At 35.5% G+C, this 19,651-nt stretch overlaps 2 protein-coding genes across 2 annotated transcripts; one reads left to right on the forward strand and one right to left on the reverse strand.

The window, feature by feature from the left end:
- Nucleotides 1–438: 438 nt before the first annotated feature.
- LOC137732705 (uncharacterized) lies at nucleotides 439–984 on the forward strand. The gene has a single exon (XM_068471996.1). It carries the CDS (start codon nucleotides 511–513, stop codon nucleotides 832–834), a length of 324 nt encoding a protein of 107 aa, XP_068328097.1. The 5' UTR covers nucleotides 439–510; the 3' UTR covers nucleotides 835–984.
- Nucleotides 985–7,902: 6,918 nt separating this feature from the next.
- On the reverse strand, nucleotides 7,903–13,216 carry LOC137724720 (agamous-like MADS-box protein AGL21). The gene is made up of 7 exons (XM_068463438.1): nucleotides 13,035–13,216; nucleotides 10,141–10,219; nucleotides 8,998–9,059; nucleotides 8,629–8,728; nucleotides 8,480–8,521; nucleotides 8,130–8,171; nucleotides 7,903–7,962 (listed from the first exon to the last, which is right to left on the reverse strand). Exons 1-7 carry the CDS (start codon nucleotides 13,214–13,216, stop codon nucleotides 7,903–7,905), a joined length of 567 nt encoding a protein of 188 aa, XP_068319539.1.
- Between the last annotated feature and the right edge of the window lie 6,435 nt (nucleotides 13,217–19,651).

Below are 19,651 nucleotides of genomic sequence, written 5' to 3' on the forward strand. Positions count from 1 at the left end.
GGTGGATTGTCTTGGTGATATAGGGTTGTTATTCAACTTACTACGTCTTGACTCTTGAATCCTGAGTTCAAACGCTTCTCTCCCTCTCTCCTTCATAATGTAAATTAATGTGAAATATCGCTTCTAATAAAAACAACCAAAATCTTTACATACATAAAAAATATGCTTAAATAACCAATCAACAAAGCATATTTTAAGAGGGTTGGTGTGAAAATATGCTTTTTGGACTAGTGATTTCTGTCTGTATATTCATTTTCAAGCTGCAAACATGTATGAGCCCCACAAAACTGGTGCAACAAGAATATAATTTTACATCCAACAAACTTAGTATTATTATTGTTACCTTTTATAAAGAGAGATATCAGATAGGTCTCGTCCTCTCCCTCCACTCTCTCTCTTTCTCTCTCTCTCTCTCTCTCTCTCTCTCTCTCTCTCTCTCTCTCTCCGTGCTCTTCAAAAACCTAACAGTAACAAAAGTCTGTTAGATTTACTTGTGTTTCATTAGGGTTAATGGAGAGAGATGTCATTGATCATCACAGAAAATCTTTTTCCAGGTGTTTGATGTCTCCTTCGTGCTTTCCGGTGCAAGAAGAAATGGAGTACGCTCGCATCCGCAGCTGCAGCCAAAGAAAAAGAAGCCCTAGATGGCGGAACTTGCTTCGGAGGTTGTTGAGTGATAGGGGCAGAAGCATATGCGGGTCGAAAACTAGGTCGTTTCAGCACGATGCTGTCAGCTACTCGCAGAATTTTGATGACGGGTGTCATTTACATGAAGAACCAAGACGCCATTTGCAGGTTACGCTTCCTGATGTGAGATGGGATGGTTCCACTTGATGAGCAATATATCGGGTCTAGCTATTACAAAGCTAGAAGATGTGTAATTATAGATTATTATTAATCAATTTATTGTAATAGTGCAATTCTGATCTCAGCACATTTTCATGTTATTTTTTGGGGTTTTAGATTTGATGCTCAGTCGCTAAGATGTCCTAAATTCGAATCCTCGCACTTTTTTGATAAGAAAATTGTGAGATAAATGTTAAGGGTGACGATACAGCATTCGAGCTCCTTCTTTAATATGCATCCTTCAGTGTGAACTTCAAAGGGGAGAGAGTAATCTTGTTATCTCTGTTCACCTAGATCTACCTTATACACAAGGGTGAGCCCAAGCTATAAAGACTCTATTTTGTGAAGATCGAAGAAGAAGGAAAAACATCTATCGTATACGGTCTTACTCTTATTATACAAAAATGTTGTTTCTACGACATCTACCTTATACACAATACACTTTTTCTCGTTTATGGAAGACACAATATACACAGTTTTCATTTAAGTGTTAACAATATAGTTGTGATTAACTAACAAGATTCCACACAGTGATTATACATTTAATTAATTCAAATTTATTTTATTTAAACAAAAAACCCCCTCAGAATCTGAAAATTACACTAATCCCAAATTGGACACCCAGGGGTTTTGATTCAAAAGAACGTGTTCATCAAGTTTCCCCTTCTCTCTAACGGCAATTACATACGCTCTACTTTTATTTATTTATTTTTTTATAGATACTTTTATTTGTTAAAAAAACCACAATGGAAGAAGAAATCGATATCGATGATGATTACGAAGATGAGGTATACAATTATTTTTTGTGTTTTTACAAGTTTTAGTTCGAATTTTGGTTTCAGTTTTTTCTAGACTCTCAACTCCAATGATGAAACAGAACCACAACTCAACTTTTAATGCAATTGAAAATAAAATAGGTATGGAATAGTCAAAGTAGCACCCTTATTTATTAGGATATATGCTCAAAACTGAACTGAAGCCTCTTTGCATCAAATAATCGTAGTTAACCGCAATTGGAAATTATATTGCTTCATAAATGGATTAGTTTAAGATAAAAGACATGAAATATACAGATGGAGGACATGGGTGTACAAGAGGTTATTATATAGATGGAGGACAAGGGTGTACAAGAGGTTATTCTTGGAATACTAAAAAATTATCTTGGGTGTCAAGAGAATATTGAGAAAAAAAGGTGTCGGTGGAAAACTTGTACTGTCCAGAGACAAATGGGTTTTAACAGAAATTCCCTTCCCAATTTTACTATTTTGGCTGAATCCTGGTAGTATCAAACTCGGTTCTATTGGGGAGAGTCATGTTAAAGGCTCCAGCCTTAGCAGTCCAATCTTTAGTACCTTGGACAACACTACTAGGAGAAATGTTTTAGTGTACCGGAAATATAGTTCAGTATACCAAATGTCATAATACAAATTATTGTAAATTTTATTTATGTATCCAACCACTTATATTATGATAGTTGATGTACCGTGTTGTGTTCACGGCACATTGAAAAATATTTTCACTTTTAAGGCTCACAACTCCGCACTAGCAAGAGAGTAACTCTTCAATACACCTAAATGTAACATGCTAAACTCAAATAATAATTGTATGGGATCCATCACACAACAATGGGTTCCAACGACACATTAAATCGGGCGTATCAAAGACTCAATCCTACGAAAAGTTTGTATAAGAATACTCACGAAGCAACCAAAAATAAAATTATTATGGAGCCAAAAATAATTTGAAATTTTTTGGAGCTGATACGTAAATTTTTACCAGCAAAATACAACAATGCCCTTGTTAAATTGGCTAGGCCCACATTTAATCACACAGAATCTAACATCCCTAAGGCCCTGACTACCATCTCATCAAGTTTCCTTGCATGTGTCAAGAAGATAAGTCAAAGACATTAAAGATATGATTAATTACTAAATTCTATCTTTATACTTACCCAAAGGAAGACCAACTTTATCAAGAATGGAATCACAATCAAACTGGGATTCCACCAAATAAATTCAAGATATTATTTAATAAATAATAGGCTTTTTAGCAAAAATGGTCCCTGAGATTTGCATAACATATCACCTTGGTCCTTAAGATTTGAAACCAATAGAAGTGGTCTATGAGATTGTTCACCATCAATCATTTTGGTCATTCCGTGCAAAATTATGTTAGATAAGGATCAAAATGACAAATATACCCTCAATTTTAATAAACAATGGGCAAAAATGATTTGACAAAAATTAAAGGTATTTTGGTCATTTTATTTTTATTTAATGGAGATTTTTCATGAAATGACCAAAATGATTTATGGTGGACAAATTTAGGGACCAATTCTATTGATTTCAAATCTCAGGGACCAAAGCGAGGAGTTATGCAAATCTCAGGGGCCATATTGGCTAAAAAGCCTAAATAATATCTTGGGATAATTCTTTCCTCATCCATCCTATGGATGACACACCTTGGCCAATCAGATGTTGACACATGTCAGGGCAAAACCTTACACATGTGGCCGGCCCTAGCTCTATAAACTGTGGTTTCTAAAAAATTTGTTCTTTAAGGAACTACACTTGTAATCCTTTGATTCATGGAACGTCAAACAGAAACCGAAACATTCAATCGATGAGAGAGAGAGAGAGAGAATACTAAAGTGCGCACAGAGGAAAGCTTTATGTTGGAACCAAATTCGCGCATGCTAGTCCCTAGATTGTAAGAACTCGCGTGTCTTGCGGATCAAAATTGTGGTTTCTAGAATTTTTGTTCTTTAAGGAACTACACTAGTAATCCTTTGATTCATGGAGTGTCAAAGAGAAACCGAAACATTTAATCGATGAGAGAGAGAAAATACCAAAGTGTGAATAGAGGAAAGCTTTATGTTGGAACCAAATTCGCGCATGCCAATCCCTAGATTGTAAGAACTCGTGTATCCATTGTGGTTTCTAAAATTTTTGTTCTTTAAGGAACTACATTTGTAATCCTTTGATTCTTGGAGTGTCAAAGAGAAACCGAAACATTCAAACAATGAGAGATAGAGAGAATACCGAAGTGTGAACAGAAAATTGGCACTAGAGGAAGGAACGAAGAGAGACGAAAGGGTCAATGGTGAACAACAATTTTGTTGTAGTGTCCAGAATGAGTGAGCTCCGATTGCTAATTGTTTATTTCTTTCCTTTTGAGGAGAGATTTTTCAATGTGCCTTTAACACGTTGTGGTACACCATTTGTAATAATGCAATTGCTTGGAAACTTGAAACACAAAATCTCTAACTAATTGTATTACTAGAATTGATGTACCAGACCTTGTTCTTGGTACACTGAAACAATTTTCCCTTCTGAGTTCTGACTAGGGATGGGCAAATACCCATTAGTTATGGGTAACTGCGGTTATCCGCCCATTTAAATTTGGCGGTTATCTGTCCATTAAAATTTGACGGTTATGGTTATGGGTAACCGTTTTGATAAATAAACAGTTATGGGTATAACCATTTACCCGTGAAATTTAAATGGGCGGTTATGGGTATTACCCGAGTTATAAACGGGTGCCCATTTAACCGTTTATTTTAATATATGTAAAATTCAACAAAAAAAAAAAAAAAAAAATTAGTTTCTAACTAGGTTTAGTATCCCGAGATATATTTGGTTATAAAGACCCATATATATATATATATATATATATATATATATATGCCTCACTTGAGAAAAATTTATATAGTTAATAGAACGAGCTAATGTTTAATATATGTGATTGAATGTGCCAAAGCATTAGAGTGTTTGACAGTTTTGTTTTGGAGTCTTTTGGAGCTTTGACCAATTCAAGATAATGATTATCTTGAGCATTTAGAAACATGTTATTATCAGATGATACGTACCTATATATATATATATATATATATATATATATATATATATATATATTTAATTGGCTTCTAGTTTTCAATAAATATTTGACCCCAAAATTAGAAATCGATTAAATGGCTTGGATCGATGAACATATGTTTCTAAATAAAAATCCAAATATTTATCAAATTAGCTTATTAGCAGGCTGATGCGTACTTATATATATATATATATATATATATATATATATATATATATATATATATATGTGTACAAGAATATTAATTAACCTGCAACCATGCATGATTCTTGTAATAGATTGACAATCCAATAATTGGGAGACATCGCATATATTCATAAATAATATTGCTGTTAATATAAAAATACATGTTAAATGTACTTATAATTGTATTTAATAGTTAGAAAAAAGAAAATTATGACAAATTTCTTTTTAATTTTCAAGTTGTTAAAAAAATAGGTAGACGGGTAAACAAAAAAAAAAAAGTAAATGGGTAAACGGGTATGCGGTTATGGATAAATGAGTATGAGGTTATGAGTATGGTTAACCGTTTGGTACATGGGACGGGACGGAAAAGAGTGGGACAAGGCGTTCCGTCCCACGTTTGGTGCGCCTAAAACGGGTGGAACGAGCTGTTCCACGAGACGAGTTTTGGATGAATTTTCGTTCCGCCTCACCCCCTGAAACGACTCGTTCCACATCCGTGGAACACAAAATTATAACCTCTCCGTCTCCTTCTTCTTCCTCCTTGTTTCCATCCGAGGGCATCTTTGCTCCCGCTCCGTTCCGTTCAGTCCCGTCCCGTCCCGTCTGCATACCAAACGATACCTTTATAAACAGTTATGGGTATGAGTATACCCGTTTATGTAAATACCCAATGGGTAAACGATTATGCGGGTAAAAGTTTAAATTATGGGTAAATAACCGTGGTTACCTACCTGCCATAACCGTTGCCCATCCTTAGTTCTGACCAACATAACATTGTTTTCATGTTTGTTAATTTTTCTATCTGGCCTGCTCAGGCATACGCTGGTCAAGTTGGGCCTCGTCCGGTCTTCTACTGCATCCTAAACGCAAGTTGGACAGAGTCCCTTGACTCAAACGACGAAGTTTTGTAGATGTTAGGGTTACGCCATGAATTAAGCAGCTATAAAGCCCAAGCCTCCGCCTCCTTCTCTTACCCCTTCGTTCGGATTCATAGAAATAGTGTTTTATTTATTTATTTTCGGTTTCTTTATAAAATTCGAAGAAGTTTTTTAAGGTTGTATTATTTGTCAGGGGATGATGAATTCAATGTGCAAACGCAGTACCAATCTTGGCTTCTATGAGCGGCACTGCCACACTAGATTTTTGACTCTCTCTCTCTCTCTCTCTCTCTCTCTCTTAATTTCTTCAATTTACAAATTTTTCTTATTTTCTTTGGTGGTTGTTCTTTTTGCTGTTAGAAATAAAAGAAGCTTCATATTTTTGTCAAAATATTCTGAATTTTCATCATTGAAAGGTTTGAAAATGGGCCCTTTTTTTGGGTTTAGAAAGTATGGAGTTTTTCCATTAATTCCCCAAGAATGCATTTTGAAATCCTACTTGCGCCTTCTTCGTACAAATCAATATTTTAACCTTACTATTAAGAATTTGAGGTCATTTAACTAATCCAAAAAACGGGAGATCATATTTTTTTAGATTTGTATATGAATTGTATTTTTTTTTTTTTGTCCAAGTATATGAATTGTGTGTACAACAGTTAAATTTTATAAAAAACTCGTACCACTCAAGTCTTAGCTTATATTGGAGCTTGACCACATATTTTCTACTCAAACTGATTATTGACAACGGGAAAATGTGTTGACCTTCATAATTTAAGGTCATTCCAAGAATCCATTCAAATTCAGAACTTGTAACACTCTCCCTATAGGCTTTTTAATCCACTCTTCACACATATTTATCTATTATTAAAAAACCGTTACTGTCAACTTTTTCCTTAAACAACAAACTGGTTTCTTTCTATTCGAGTGTAAAATGGTATAATATCAAATTTTAGTCTTCAAATTGTGGCGTAGGTTAACAAATTTGTATTTAAATAGTCTAACAAATTTGTATTTAAATAGTCACATTTGTGGACTCTTTTGGAGACTCTTACTTACCTTCTTATTTCAGTATTCTCACTTTTCATTGTGCCACTCAAAACTAAAATTTTATTATATAAAAATCCACTATTTTCTTTTTAGATTTTTTGTTTCATGTGCTAGTGGAATACATAGTAAAAGCGAAAATGTTGAAATGAGAAGGTAATTGAGGAGTTTGCTAGCACTCTGAAAGAAAAAAAAAGCTTCTTAAGTTTGTATGGATTCATTGAATATTGGATAAAATAACTTCAAATATAATAGTAGGATGAGATTGACAATTTTAAATGAGTTTAAAAACTTAATTTTTCTCGGATAATAATTTTAGTTTAAAAACTAAATCAGCAGGTTACTAGCTTTTAATGGTATTTTATTTTTACATTTATGTTTTGATTAGTATACTAAGTGCGATAACAAATTTGGATGGTAAGCATGAAGTTGTTATGCCAGAACAAATTTGGAGGATGGCATTAATCGAATTGAAATGTTAGGGATGAAACCATTTGTGAATTGTGATATGGCCGAAAAACAATGCTCATGCGGTTTGGAGCACCTTCACAACTGTAACAATGTTTAGTTCAAACTTAGTACTAATTAAACATTTCCAAGCACACAAAATAATTTCTTTTTATTCTCTGTGTGTCTGCCGAAGAAAGTTTGCCGGTCTGGCAAGCACACAAGTAACACAAAAAAGCCCGAGAAGGACAACGGCCGAAACATGAAAGTCCACCAGGCCGGAAAAAAAAAAGGCAAGCCCACCAATCCAGGGCCCAAAAAGAACTAAGCAAAAACTAACTTTTACATTTGATATGCTTGGAGTATATGGCATCTTGTTTAGAGAAAGTCAATTGACACTTGTCCATGATCCGGGCACTTCCTTGAAGTATATACTTCTGCATTATAACGTGCACATTTTAGATGAAAGTTGAGATGAAGATGTTTCCTAACATCCAATTTTCTGATCTTATAAAAAAAAAAAAAAAAAACTTATCTTTTCTGATAAATGAACGTGAAGAAAAATTTACCGCTATTTATTTGCTTGGTCTTGTTGACGTCTGTTATATTTGTTGGTTGGGCTGGCTTAGTTGAAGGTGTATAGGGACATGTTACTTTTTGAATTCACAGCACTTGTGCCATAAACCTGTTCCACATGAAGTTTATTATTGCTAATATCTGACTTTAACTTGCCAAATAAGGTAATTATAGATTATGATTGATTTCTTTTTTTAAGTTCTTATTGTAGTTAAATATTGAATCTGAATACCTTCTTTAGTAATTTCCATTTTTTTCTAAACAAAAGAGATTTACCTTCTTGTACAGTTCCATATTTTGTTGATGTATGACATTACGCTGCATCGAACAAACAAAGAAAAAATTGGTATGGCGAGTGAACTAAGAGCTGGTTTGGTATTATTGTGCTTTGAAAAAAAACTGCTTTTATTGTGCTGTAAGAATAAGCTCATTTTTGCTACTTCACGTTTTCTGTTTTTTTTCACCCAAAACTGTAAAAATAAGTTGTTTTTAGGTGTTTACCAAATATCTTTTTGAGCTCAGCTTTTTTTTTTTTTATACCCGCTTTTTATAAAAGCATCTCAGTACCAAACCAGTACTAACTTTCAGTACTAATGTGTAAGATGGAATGACGATCGACTAATTACCTTTTGATTTAGCTCTTCTATTTCATAAGTTAATATTTGTTCCTGCAAGAATTTAGATGATTGATATTTGTCAAAATTCTACTAAAATAAAAAAAAATTACAGCATGAAATTAGATTATACACAAATCAAATCATTCATTTCGGCTAACCTTTTTCATTCGAATTCCCTGCAGACTCATTTCCAATTGACTTTCTAGACCTTGTAGTTCTTTGACACTTAAACCACAAAGTTGTTCTCCCATGAATTGCCTGTACTACGACAATGAGGAACGATAAGTCGATGATCAGTGTTTGGAGTCCTTCTACCATAAATCAGTGTATAACACATTGTTTTTAAGTGGCTCGCACCCTAAACCTAAATAATTAGTTATCGAATTAGGACATTGTAAGAATTTTATGAAGCATCTTATTATGACAGTGCTATCCATGAGATGGTAACAATAGATGCATCCACCGTTATTTGTGCGTGTGCCTTCAAATAAAATTGTTGAATTCTTACTGAAGGAGAAAGATCGTACCGATGATTTTCTTTCAAGTTCTGTAGTTGTTGCCTTAAGTTGGCTACCTCCCCTTGCCAAAACTAGCAAGTGCACAATAACAAAACAGTAAAATGCATGCAACATTTGAGAAATGGATCAGAAAAAGTCTTTTCGATAACATGTTGGAAACTTGTGATTATATAAATACATATATAAACCCTGGTTTGTCAAAGAAAAGTAGTTTCTTGCGGTATGTGTACAATTTGGTCTAGTTCAACATATTCTAGTAGTACTTCTGACTCAAGACAAACGAACTATCTTATAATGGAGTTATACAAGTTCACCATCCCATCATCAGGACTTTGTTTGGAAGATTATAACATGTCCAGTTCACATCTCTTGGCAACTGAAAACATCCTATAGATAGTAAATGATGGAAGAGTAGGTTCAACTTATACAAGCATCGTGTGTCCCTACATATATGTTAGTTAGGAACCGAAGTATCTTCTTATGATATATCAGAATCTGTTTCAACTAACATGCTTGATCAGTGCCAAGGAAGTTGTATGCATGTTTAGTTTTGCCTGATGGTGGTGTGAAGTAAGCCTTCCTTATGATGATTAAAAAAATAACTCCATTAAAAAATAGTTCGTTTGACTTGACAAAGCAGGACCAGAGAATATTATTGTAATAATTATTTGTTCCTAATCTGTAGCAATGGTAAGCAACAGCGGGGACTTGGAAATTTTATTCCAAAACCAAACAATGCTTGAGACGCATAAGTTGTAACTGAATGCCTAGTTATAAGTTTTATGCCTAGAAGCTGTAAGGCAAATCCGAAATTATTTGGTTAAATACTTGGAAACATAAATTGGTTTATCATGTATTTCACTTATGCTTGCTACTTTCTACAGGTTGAAGCAGATACACAGATATATACAGATTTAGGATTTAGGGTTTAGGGTTTCTATGTACAGAGTTTAGTGATGAAATCCATGTCCATCCTACCATCGTGCTCTTCATCAACCCTAATATCTATTTTAAACTCAAATAACGTAGGGAAGAAAGAAGAAGAAATCGAACTCTTGCAATTAATAAACTCCAATGTAGTTAAGATTTCATATGGTATGCTCCAATATAGTTAATGCAGAGAAAAATGAGCGAGAGGTAGATGGAGAAGACCTTCACTTCTGAAACTGGGCTAAGAAGTTGCTGATGTTCCTCCCTTGATCTACTGTATCTCTCTATCACTGACTTCATGCTACTGTATCTCTCTATCACTGACTTCATGCTGCTGGAAATAAGGACATGACACAGTAATCAGATGATTCATGATGAGGACTCTAAAGAAAGATGATGCAAAGGTCAAAGGCAAATAATATCGTCTAAAGGAAAAAGTTTACGTTGACATTGATTTCTATGCCACTACATTAGAGAGAGAGAGAGAGAGAGAGAGAGAGAGAGAGAGAGAGAGAGAGAAATACATACATATATATATATATATATATATATATATATATATATATATATATATAGTTCAGGGTAACAGATATTAAGGGATATGAATGTTGGCAATCAAGAAGGAGAGGATTATCCACATGGGTATCCAGTCGTGACGAAATTGGTTACTATGAATCCCAAGTTTTCCCTTTTCTGTGTTTTCCCTTTTCATGAGTACATTCTGTTATACATATTGGCCAAAATCTTAAGATCTATTTGATAACTGTATAGTTTTTAGTTTTCACTTCTTGTGCTTTTTAGATATAAGCAATCTGTAGGGGGGGAAGTAGGGATGAAGAAGGGTGGTAGGAGGAAGGAGATGAAATAAAGAATAATGAAAGTAAAAACAACTTAAAATAGTTTTTCGTTGTATGTAATTTTCATTTTATGCACATTTTCTTCTACATTTCTCCCACCATCATTCCTCCACAATACATATCCCTCATTTCTCCCCTATATATATTTCTTATCTATCTTTCTAGCATAAGAATGAAAACTAATGCAAATGATTATCAAACACTTTATTATTTTTGTTCATTACTAAATGAGATACACGATAGTTTTAGGGTTTGTCTTAACGTGTTTTTAGAAGTGAAAACGTTTCACATACTTAAATTAGTATTTCATTGGCTTTGGGAGAATTAATTAAAAGTTTTTTTCTTTGTTATAGGTTGTTTTCTTAGAAAGCGCTTCCAAGGGCATTGACAAGATGTACACATAGGGATTGTTTGAAAATCAGCTCGTTTTTAGTTCTTAGTTTTTAAATGTGTGAACTGCAATTGGCATTGGTGTTGACAAAAACAGCCCTAAAGTCACAAATCTGTATATCATTGGTCTCCCTCTATCAACCTATAAGTATCAAGTTAACCTTAATTTTTTTTTACGTGACACTTAAGGGAATGCCTACTTTTTGCTACGTAGACGTTATGATTGACCACATGATCTAAGTGGATGTCATATCACCAACATATAAGAATTACTAAATGAAAAAAAAACCTAACCTTCTAGGCGAAGAAAGAGTTGGGAAGGCTGTTACGTCCATGAAAGCCAAAAATGTAACTAATTACCCTAACACTTATGTAATTTTCACAAAGCTATTTCTGAATTGCAACTTACCCTAATAAAGCAATTACTACACTTAAACAAGCAAAAAGCATTTCTGTTTGCCATAGGTTGCCTTAGGGTTGGGTTAGAACCATAATAGATTTATCTTGTAAGATAAAATATCGGTGATTGATACCAATACATGTCTGTGTTACCATCACATTAACTAGGAAGAACTCCAAAAATGTAATTTTTTTTTTTTTCGTATCTAACTCATTTATCTAATATGGTTGTCATGCTATACTGTCTTTTTCAAATATTATGTAAGGTCAATATTGTTCTTTCGAGTATCTTCCTAGCTTTAAACTACCATAGATATAATTTCTTATCATTTCACTAAAATTACGCTGCATATCACCAATGTAGACGAGTTACTTTCCCAGATAACTTTATTCAATATTTGCTCTCATTCTTAGGTGCTACATGAAACTCCTATCTCACAGATGCCCATTGATCATCATCTCATGTGCCTATCTTCATGCTAAAGCTAGTAGTTTGTGTTCAAATTTTTATATGTACGTAGTAATATTAGTTGCACTAAATTAAACTCAGCTTTAATAATTACCTGTGGAGTACCCTTATCATACCTTTGACTTGGCTACTTCTTTCCTTTTCTTAATACCTTAACTCCCAGTAACACTTGATGATCTTCATAGTAACACCTTATATATTGATAAATTTTAGAACAATAATATTACTCTTATCACATTTTCTATACCGCATTTGTACCACCTCTCTTATATAGATGAGATCCGCATGTATTGGTGGGTCATCTCTATTAGAGAGGTGATACAAATATGGTATGAAAATATGATAAGTGTCACATCCCGGCCCGGGGCGGATCACTTCCCAGGCCCGCTCCACCACCTTAGCACGATATTGTCCGCTTTGGGCTTACCATTCCCTCACGGTTTTGTTTTTGGGAACTCACGAGCAACTTCCCAGTGGGTCACCCATCATGGGATTGCTCTAGCCCCCTTCTCGCTTAACTTCGGAGTTCCTATGGAACCCGAAGCCAGTGAGCTCCCAAAAGGCCTCGTGCTAGGTAGAGATGTGAATAAACATTTAAGGATCACTCCCCTGGGCGATGTGGGATGTTACAATAAGTGTAGCATTACTCATTTTAGAACATATATATAGATATTTACTAGACGTGGTAAACCTCTAGCTATGAGTGCTTAAGCTTGTATTGTTACCTAAAATTTAGATCAGTACCAATATTATTCTGTGTTTCCAGATTTGAAACTCTTCTTTCAAAATGGTTTTAAGAGAATATATAGCTAATTGTTTGAAACTTTGAATTTAAATAAAAAAAAAAAAATCATAACCATGCTGTTTAGATTCAACAACATACATACAGCACAACTGAGCCATGCAAACTATATTAACACTGATTAACCCAGAGATACAAGAACCAAGGGATCCAAATATATTGAAAGAAAGAACATTAATATTTTTTTTTTTTCTCAAACCTGTTGCCTGCAAATTCATAAAGCTTTCCGGTGCTTGAGAAGATCACAAGTCCAACTTCTGCATCGCACAAAATCGCCAGCTCTTTTGCTTTCTTAATCAAACCCTTCCTACGCTTTGAGAAAGTCACTTGCTTGCTCGTCGAATTATCGATCCTCCGAATCACAATCTTCCCCCTACCCATACCAGCCCCCTTATGCTCTTTTTGTTTTAAGGTTTCTGCAATTGAATCAGTTCAATATTAATGCTACCATAAGGATTAAGAAGAAAAGAATAGCTGGCGAATAAGAACACTTACAGTATTGATCAATCTGCGGTCTCTAAGAACTATTATGACAATTTTACCGACTAATAAGAGCCTAATATATAGGCAAAAGTTGTTTAGGGATGAAAGTAAAACCCATTTTTTCTTGGCTTATTAATTGATCAGCCCCGGTGAAACTGCCATTAGTCTAACTTTATCCCGTGAAAATGGTTTTCTCAATTTGCTTCATGAAACTGTCATTTTCATCAGTCACAATTACCCTCATTTTCGTCCATTTCGTCAAATAAACATTAATTTAAAAAGTAGTATGAACATTTTATTCTTGACACACCCTTGCCCTCTAACTTGCTTGCTAAAACAATCTCAATTTCATTTTCGATAAGTCTAATTCAAACCCCTCTCTGTCTCTCTTGTGGATTGGCGTGGAATTGTAACTGTAGTCGTTGGTAAAAGCAAATAATGGGTTGTATTTCAGAAGCAAATACTGGGTTTTATTTCAAAATCAAATTCAAGACACTCATTAAATCTAATGGCTACATGTATAACTTTGCACCAATCCGCAAGAGAGACAGCCGAGATTTTGAATAGTTATCAAAAATGGAATTGAATTTGAATTAGAGTGACAAATTAATAAACTTTTTTAATGGGGAACGGGTTTGGAAATTAGTATTAAAATTGTATTAGTGGCTTGTACTAATGAACTTGCGTATTGAATTACAAATTAACAGATTATAAATGTATACTTACAGATAGGGCTATACGTAGAAACTACATATCTATCTTGACTATTTTAATGGTGCCATTGGCCTAATAAGTCAGCGACACACTCTTTAATAGAGATAAGGCCGCAACGCATGTCTATTAAAGAGATCGTACAACTAGATGGTAAAAGTATCATTTTTTATAGTTATGTGATATATATATATATATTTTTTTTTTTTTTGAATTTGTAAGTGAAAATTCTTATTTTTGACCTTAATATATGGCAAGTTTAATACTAAATTCTTAGTTTTACTTGTAATGAAGATTTTTAGTTTTGACCTTAATAAATGGCGAGTTTAATACCAAATTATTATGATTAATTTGTTACAATATAGCGTAAATGCATACCTCATCCCTTTTATAAATATATACCGTAGTATGAAAAAAAAATTGCTCAGTACTTAAGAGCATCATTACACTAGTGGCGTGTTTACCAATCGGGACTGCAACGTGGAGAAACGGAATTGGACTCTCCCAAAGTATTCTGGCGGTTGCTAGCAACTAGGGAATTAGAAATCATGTAGGGCCCACCCAACATCGGGAGTCCAAATCCTTAAGGTACCGTTTGGTACGCAGACGGGACGGAATAGAGGTTCCATGCTACGTTTGGTGTACGCTTAGGCCGGAATGGAATGAAGGATTAAATGACAACCGTACCCTTCATAGATTACCCATTACTTAGTTTTTGAGTTTATCTGTTGAGGTAATTTTGATTTTTAATGAATATTTTATGCTAATTGTGCATAAATGGAGAGTTCTTTGGAATTTTGATTAATTTTCGAAGTGAAATTAATGAAAAAGAGGAGGGGTATTGTTGTCCAAAAAGCTATAATTTTGTGTTCCATAGGCTAGAGCAAGTCGTTCCATGGGGGAGGGTGGCACAAAAAATTAACTAAAATCTGTTCCATAGGATAGTGCGTCCCAGGCAAATTGGCGCACCAAAAGTGGGACGAGTGTGTCTCATCCCATTGCGTTCCGTCCCATCCCACGTACCAAACGATACCTAATATCCCGGAATTGGATTATGTAGAGGTAGTAATTGGACTCTAAGTAGGAGGTTACATCAGGAATCAAATTTTTTACCCAAAATACCCATTTACTTTTTCTGATATTCCTAAAATACCTCCCACCTTCAACCTTCCCTCCCCTTTATGTGTTTCTAATTTGCAGCAGGCCTAAACTTCTCATATTCTAGCCAAACCGAATAGAAGGAACGAACTCCTTATCACTTTCACTCTGTGAAAACTAGTTTTTTCTCTATTGATGGGATGGGTTCTAGCCTTATGGGCTGAAGGTTCTAGATAAAGACCCGAGCTGCGGGGTGGGGGTTCTGGATACTGTGGACTGAGGGTTCTGTAATTAGAGACAGAAAAAGAAGGAAGAGAAGGAGACAAAAAAATAGAGAAAATTTAGGCATGGAGTTATAGGGATGATGATGATGGGTTTGATTCTTTTCCTCTCCTATTTATTTTTTATGTTTTGTTATTTATCCTATTTGGTTTTTATATGGAAAAGAATCAAATACATTGAAAAAATAAAATAGTGTTGCAATCATATTTAGAATAGGAATGTGATTGTGTTAATCCTAGTATATATAGGATTATCTCTTATATTTCTATTAGGAGTTGATTACCTATTAAGAGTTGTAATCCTAAAGGGTGAGGTTTTGCCTATCCTTCTACTATAAATAAAGGTACAATGGGGGTGATACAACACACTCACTATAAAATCACTCTCTCTTCTCTCTCTCTCTCTCTCTCTCTCTCTCTCTCTCTCTCTCTCTCTCTCTCTCTCTCTCTAATCTCTTAGATTAGTTCAATCAAATAGGCTTACAACACGTTATCAACGTGCTCTTGACAGAAGTAGAGGAATTGATGAATCACAGGAGGAGTTTATCTTCCACAAAATTCGAAGGCTCTTCTTTGTCTTCTGCCAATCAGGTATGCTTAAAATAAAGGAAGATATTTGAAACGTCCACGAAGCATGAAAACATTCCCCATGATGCATGAATCCCTCTATGTTTTTATTTTCCTTCCAATATATATATATTGTATATGTTCATATATTTGTTTCATGCATTATGCAATTAAATTGCGGTGGAATTGTGAGTCAAAGCATATAAATAAATTAGAAGCAACTCTAGGGTTTGTTCAAACCCTAACCATGTGGATTTTTTTTTTTTTTTTTGCATTGGGCATTGTACTGCACCACCGCTGCAACACCCACTATGGCACCATCGGACCACTACTGGCCTGAAGCCTAGTTAAATAGACCACACGGCAACAGCCTTTAAGCTTGCTGCGTTGACCCAGACAACCTAGGGCTTCGACCTGATTAGCTCTATAAGGCCCGAAGTCCCTTAAGCCCAACCAAGAAAGCTTGTAGGCTTCTTAGCCTGTTGTCCCATGGTTTAAAACCTGCCTGTAGCAGTTCAAAGCCTATTGGGCTGTGTCACGCACCCTAGCCCACTTCTCCCAAACTTGCCTGCTGGGCTAAGCTCGCCCCGACCCGAATCCCAGCCCGGCTGGGCTTCCTGAACCCCAGCCTAAGCCAGCGTTTCGCTGGGCCTGACCCGTGCCCCATATTCGGCCCACATAAGCTAGCAACTTACTGCTGGGCTTCAAAACCCTCGGCCCATGGCCTGCAGCCACCGTGAGCTGTTTTTGCAGCTGTACCTGAGCCCAATTTTTTGGGCTATGCTTTTTCGACCTAATGTTATTATTTTGGCATTATTTTGCTTCCACGATAAACCCTATTTGGTCCCGATCTATTGAATTAATTAAAAGTGACATGCAGTCCATTAATCTGATAATGAATCCAAAATTATTGACTTGAAAATCACTTTTGGACATTAACGATTCAATCATTTATTTTTATACTTTGAACCGTTGACATACTTTCGTAGTAACAAAACTCTAACACTTGAGTTCCTGAAGTACCTCAAATCCACTACACTTAAATCATCATATTGCATTGTGTGTTTCTTGCATGAACTCTCCTTTATGGACTAATCATTCATAAAAACTAAATTGAACATGTAGTTTCATATTTAGTGCCTTTGAAACCTGAAGTTTTCATTCAAAACTTACCACATGAAACTTGTAGTTTTCATGCATAAATTAAAGCAATACATGTCTATAGAACTCGAATGTTCTACGATATATATATATATATATATATATATATATATATATATATATGGATCATCATATGACTAGTCATGTTTTTTTGTACCCACCGTTTTAGGGACATGTTGAACTTGAACAAGCTCTATTTCACTGCTTTGGAAGTCTCTAGAAGAAACTACCTAAAGTGTGTTCAAGACGTGAAGCTCCATCTTATTACAAAGGGTGTTAGAGCCACCATTGAGGCACCTACCGATGACATACCTGTCGACGAAGCTCAGAAAGCTACTGCAATGATCTTCATTCGAAGACACATCCATGATGCTCTGTAAACTGAGTACCTCGCTGAGGAGGACCCACGCACCTTCTGGCTTGCTCTGGCCGACCATTTCGATCACTAGAAAGACATATACTTGCCTGAAGCAAGACACAACTAGCAGCATGTTCACTTTTAGGACTTTAAGTCCGTGAATGAATACAACTCTGAAGTTTGTAGAATTCGTTCACTGCTGAAATTCTGTAAAGTGGAACTGACCGAATTAGATCTCCTGGAGAAGACCTATTCGACTTTCCATGCCACCAATATTGTCCTGCAGCAATAATATAAGGCCCTGAAATTCACCAAATTTTTGGATTTGATCTCTGTACTACTTCTCACTGAAAAGAAGAACTAGCTTTTGATGAAGAATCATCAAACACGACCAATTGGCTTCAACATCGTGCTTGAAGTGTATGTGACCAATTCTAGCAGCCACAAACGACGAAAAAGTTATCGGGGTCGTGATAATGGGCGATAAGCCTTACCATGGGCCCATGGTTAATAGAGTGCTGGCCCCAAAGGAGGAAATGTGACCTAGCAGCGTCCACCCCTTGCCCCTAAGGCCCTGAACTTCAAGAACAAGGGTAAAGCTCCCGTTTAATCGACTTTTACTGAAATGGATATGTGTTATCGCTGTGGATCAAAGGATCATTGGTCATACATATACCGAACTAACCCCGAGGCTATTGTCAAGTATCATTCCCGTCGTGAGTCTAACTTTGCACATGTGGATCATCCGGAAGATGCTACTACATCAATGGAGATATCAGATTTTCAAGAGGTGTCAATTCCTATGGACGAATAAATTAGACATGGTTTTAGGGTATTTACCCCTAGTGGCCAAACCCACTAGGAGTGGTCGGCCCCTCTCCCCTATTTATCTAGGTTTATGGTTTAATTTTGAACAATTTTTCAAAGTATTTGGAATAATTTGTTTGTTTTTGGTTTGTTTTGAATTATGGATTGTTATTAAATGGATATTATTTCTTGAATTGTTTAATTGAATGAAAGGGCTTATATTTATGCATGTGACCAATTCAATCAATTTATTTCTTGGTATGTCTAGTGGGGAAGTTAGTAGTCTGGCTGATAGTGCTACAACGCACACCATCTTTCGTGAGCGACACTGTTTTACTAACTTAATACCTAAGAAAGCACATCTGACAACTCTTTTAGGCCCATCCAACCTGATTGAAGGATACGGAAAGGCACATATTAAGTTGTTCAATGGTACAATCTTAACCATTAAAGAGGCACTTTATTCTCCACGTTCCAAAAGAACGTTGCTGAGTTTTAGAGATATTCGAGATAATCAATATCACATTGAAACCACTGAAGATAATGGTTCTGAATTTCTTTGTATCACTTTGTACAAATATGGCCAGAAGTGTATTCACGAAAAGTTGGAACATCTCCTGAGTGGGTTGTACATCACAACCATTCGTGGCATAGAAGCCCACCATGTGGCTAGCCATATGCCTGAGTTCCAGAAAACTTTGTTGATTTGGCATGACCGTTTGGGACATCCTGGACATGACATGATGCGCCATATCCTTAAATCATCACATAGGCATCGGTTACCTCCCTATGTTGGATTCCTGCCATGCAATGTGCATTCTTTAAGGAAATTGAATACTCAACCCTTGATTACAATGATTATTCATGACCCACCTAAATTTCTTCAAAGGATTCAAGGGGACATTTGTGGACCTATCTAACCAACCTACAGACTATTTAGATATTTTATGGTGTTGGTTGATGCATCGACACGATTGTCACATGTCTACCTGTTGTCCACACGCAACGCTGTATTCGCTAAACTCCTAGCATAAATTATTAAGCTAAGGGCTCACCACCCTAATTATCCGATTAAGTCGATTCGACTGGATAACGCTGGACATTTTACGTCACAGACTTTTGACGATCATTGCATGTCAGTAGGGATTAATGTGGAACATCTTATACCCCATGTTCACACCCAAAATGGCATTGCAGAAGCTTTCATAAATGGCCTTCAATTGATAGGTCAGACTTTGGTTATGAGAACCAAATTGTCGGTATCTACCTGGGGTTATGCAATATTGCATGCAATGATGTTAGTCAGCCTGAGGGCCACCGCTACCCAAACTTATTCACAATTACAGTTGG

Source organism: Pyrus communis, chromosome 1, assembly GCF_963583255.1.
Source record: "Pyrus communis chromosome 1, drPyrComm1.1, whole genome shotgun sequence".
Taxonomy (NCBI): domain Eukaryota; kingdom Viridiplantae; phylum Streptophyta; class Magnoliopsida; order Rosales; family Rosaceae; genus Pyrus; species Pyrus communis.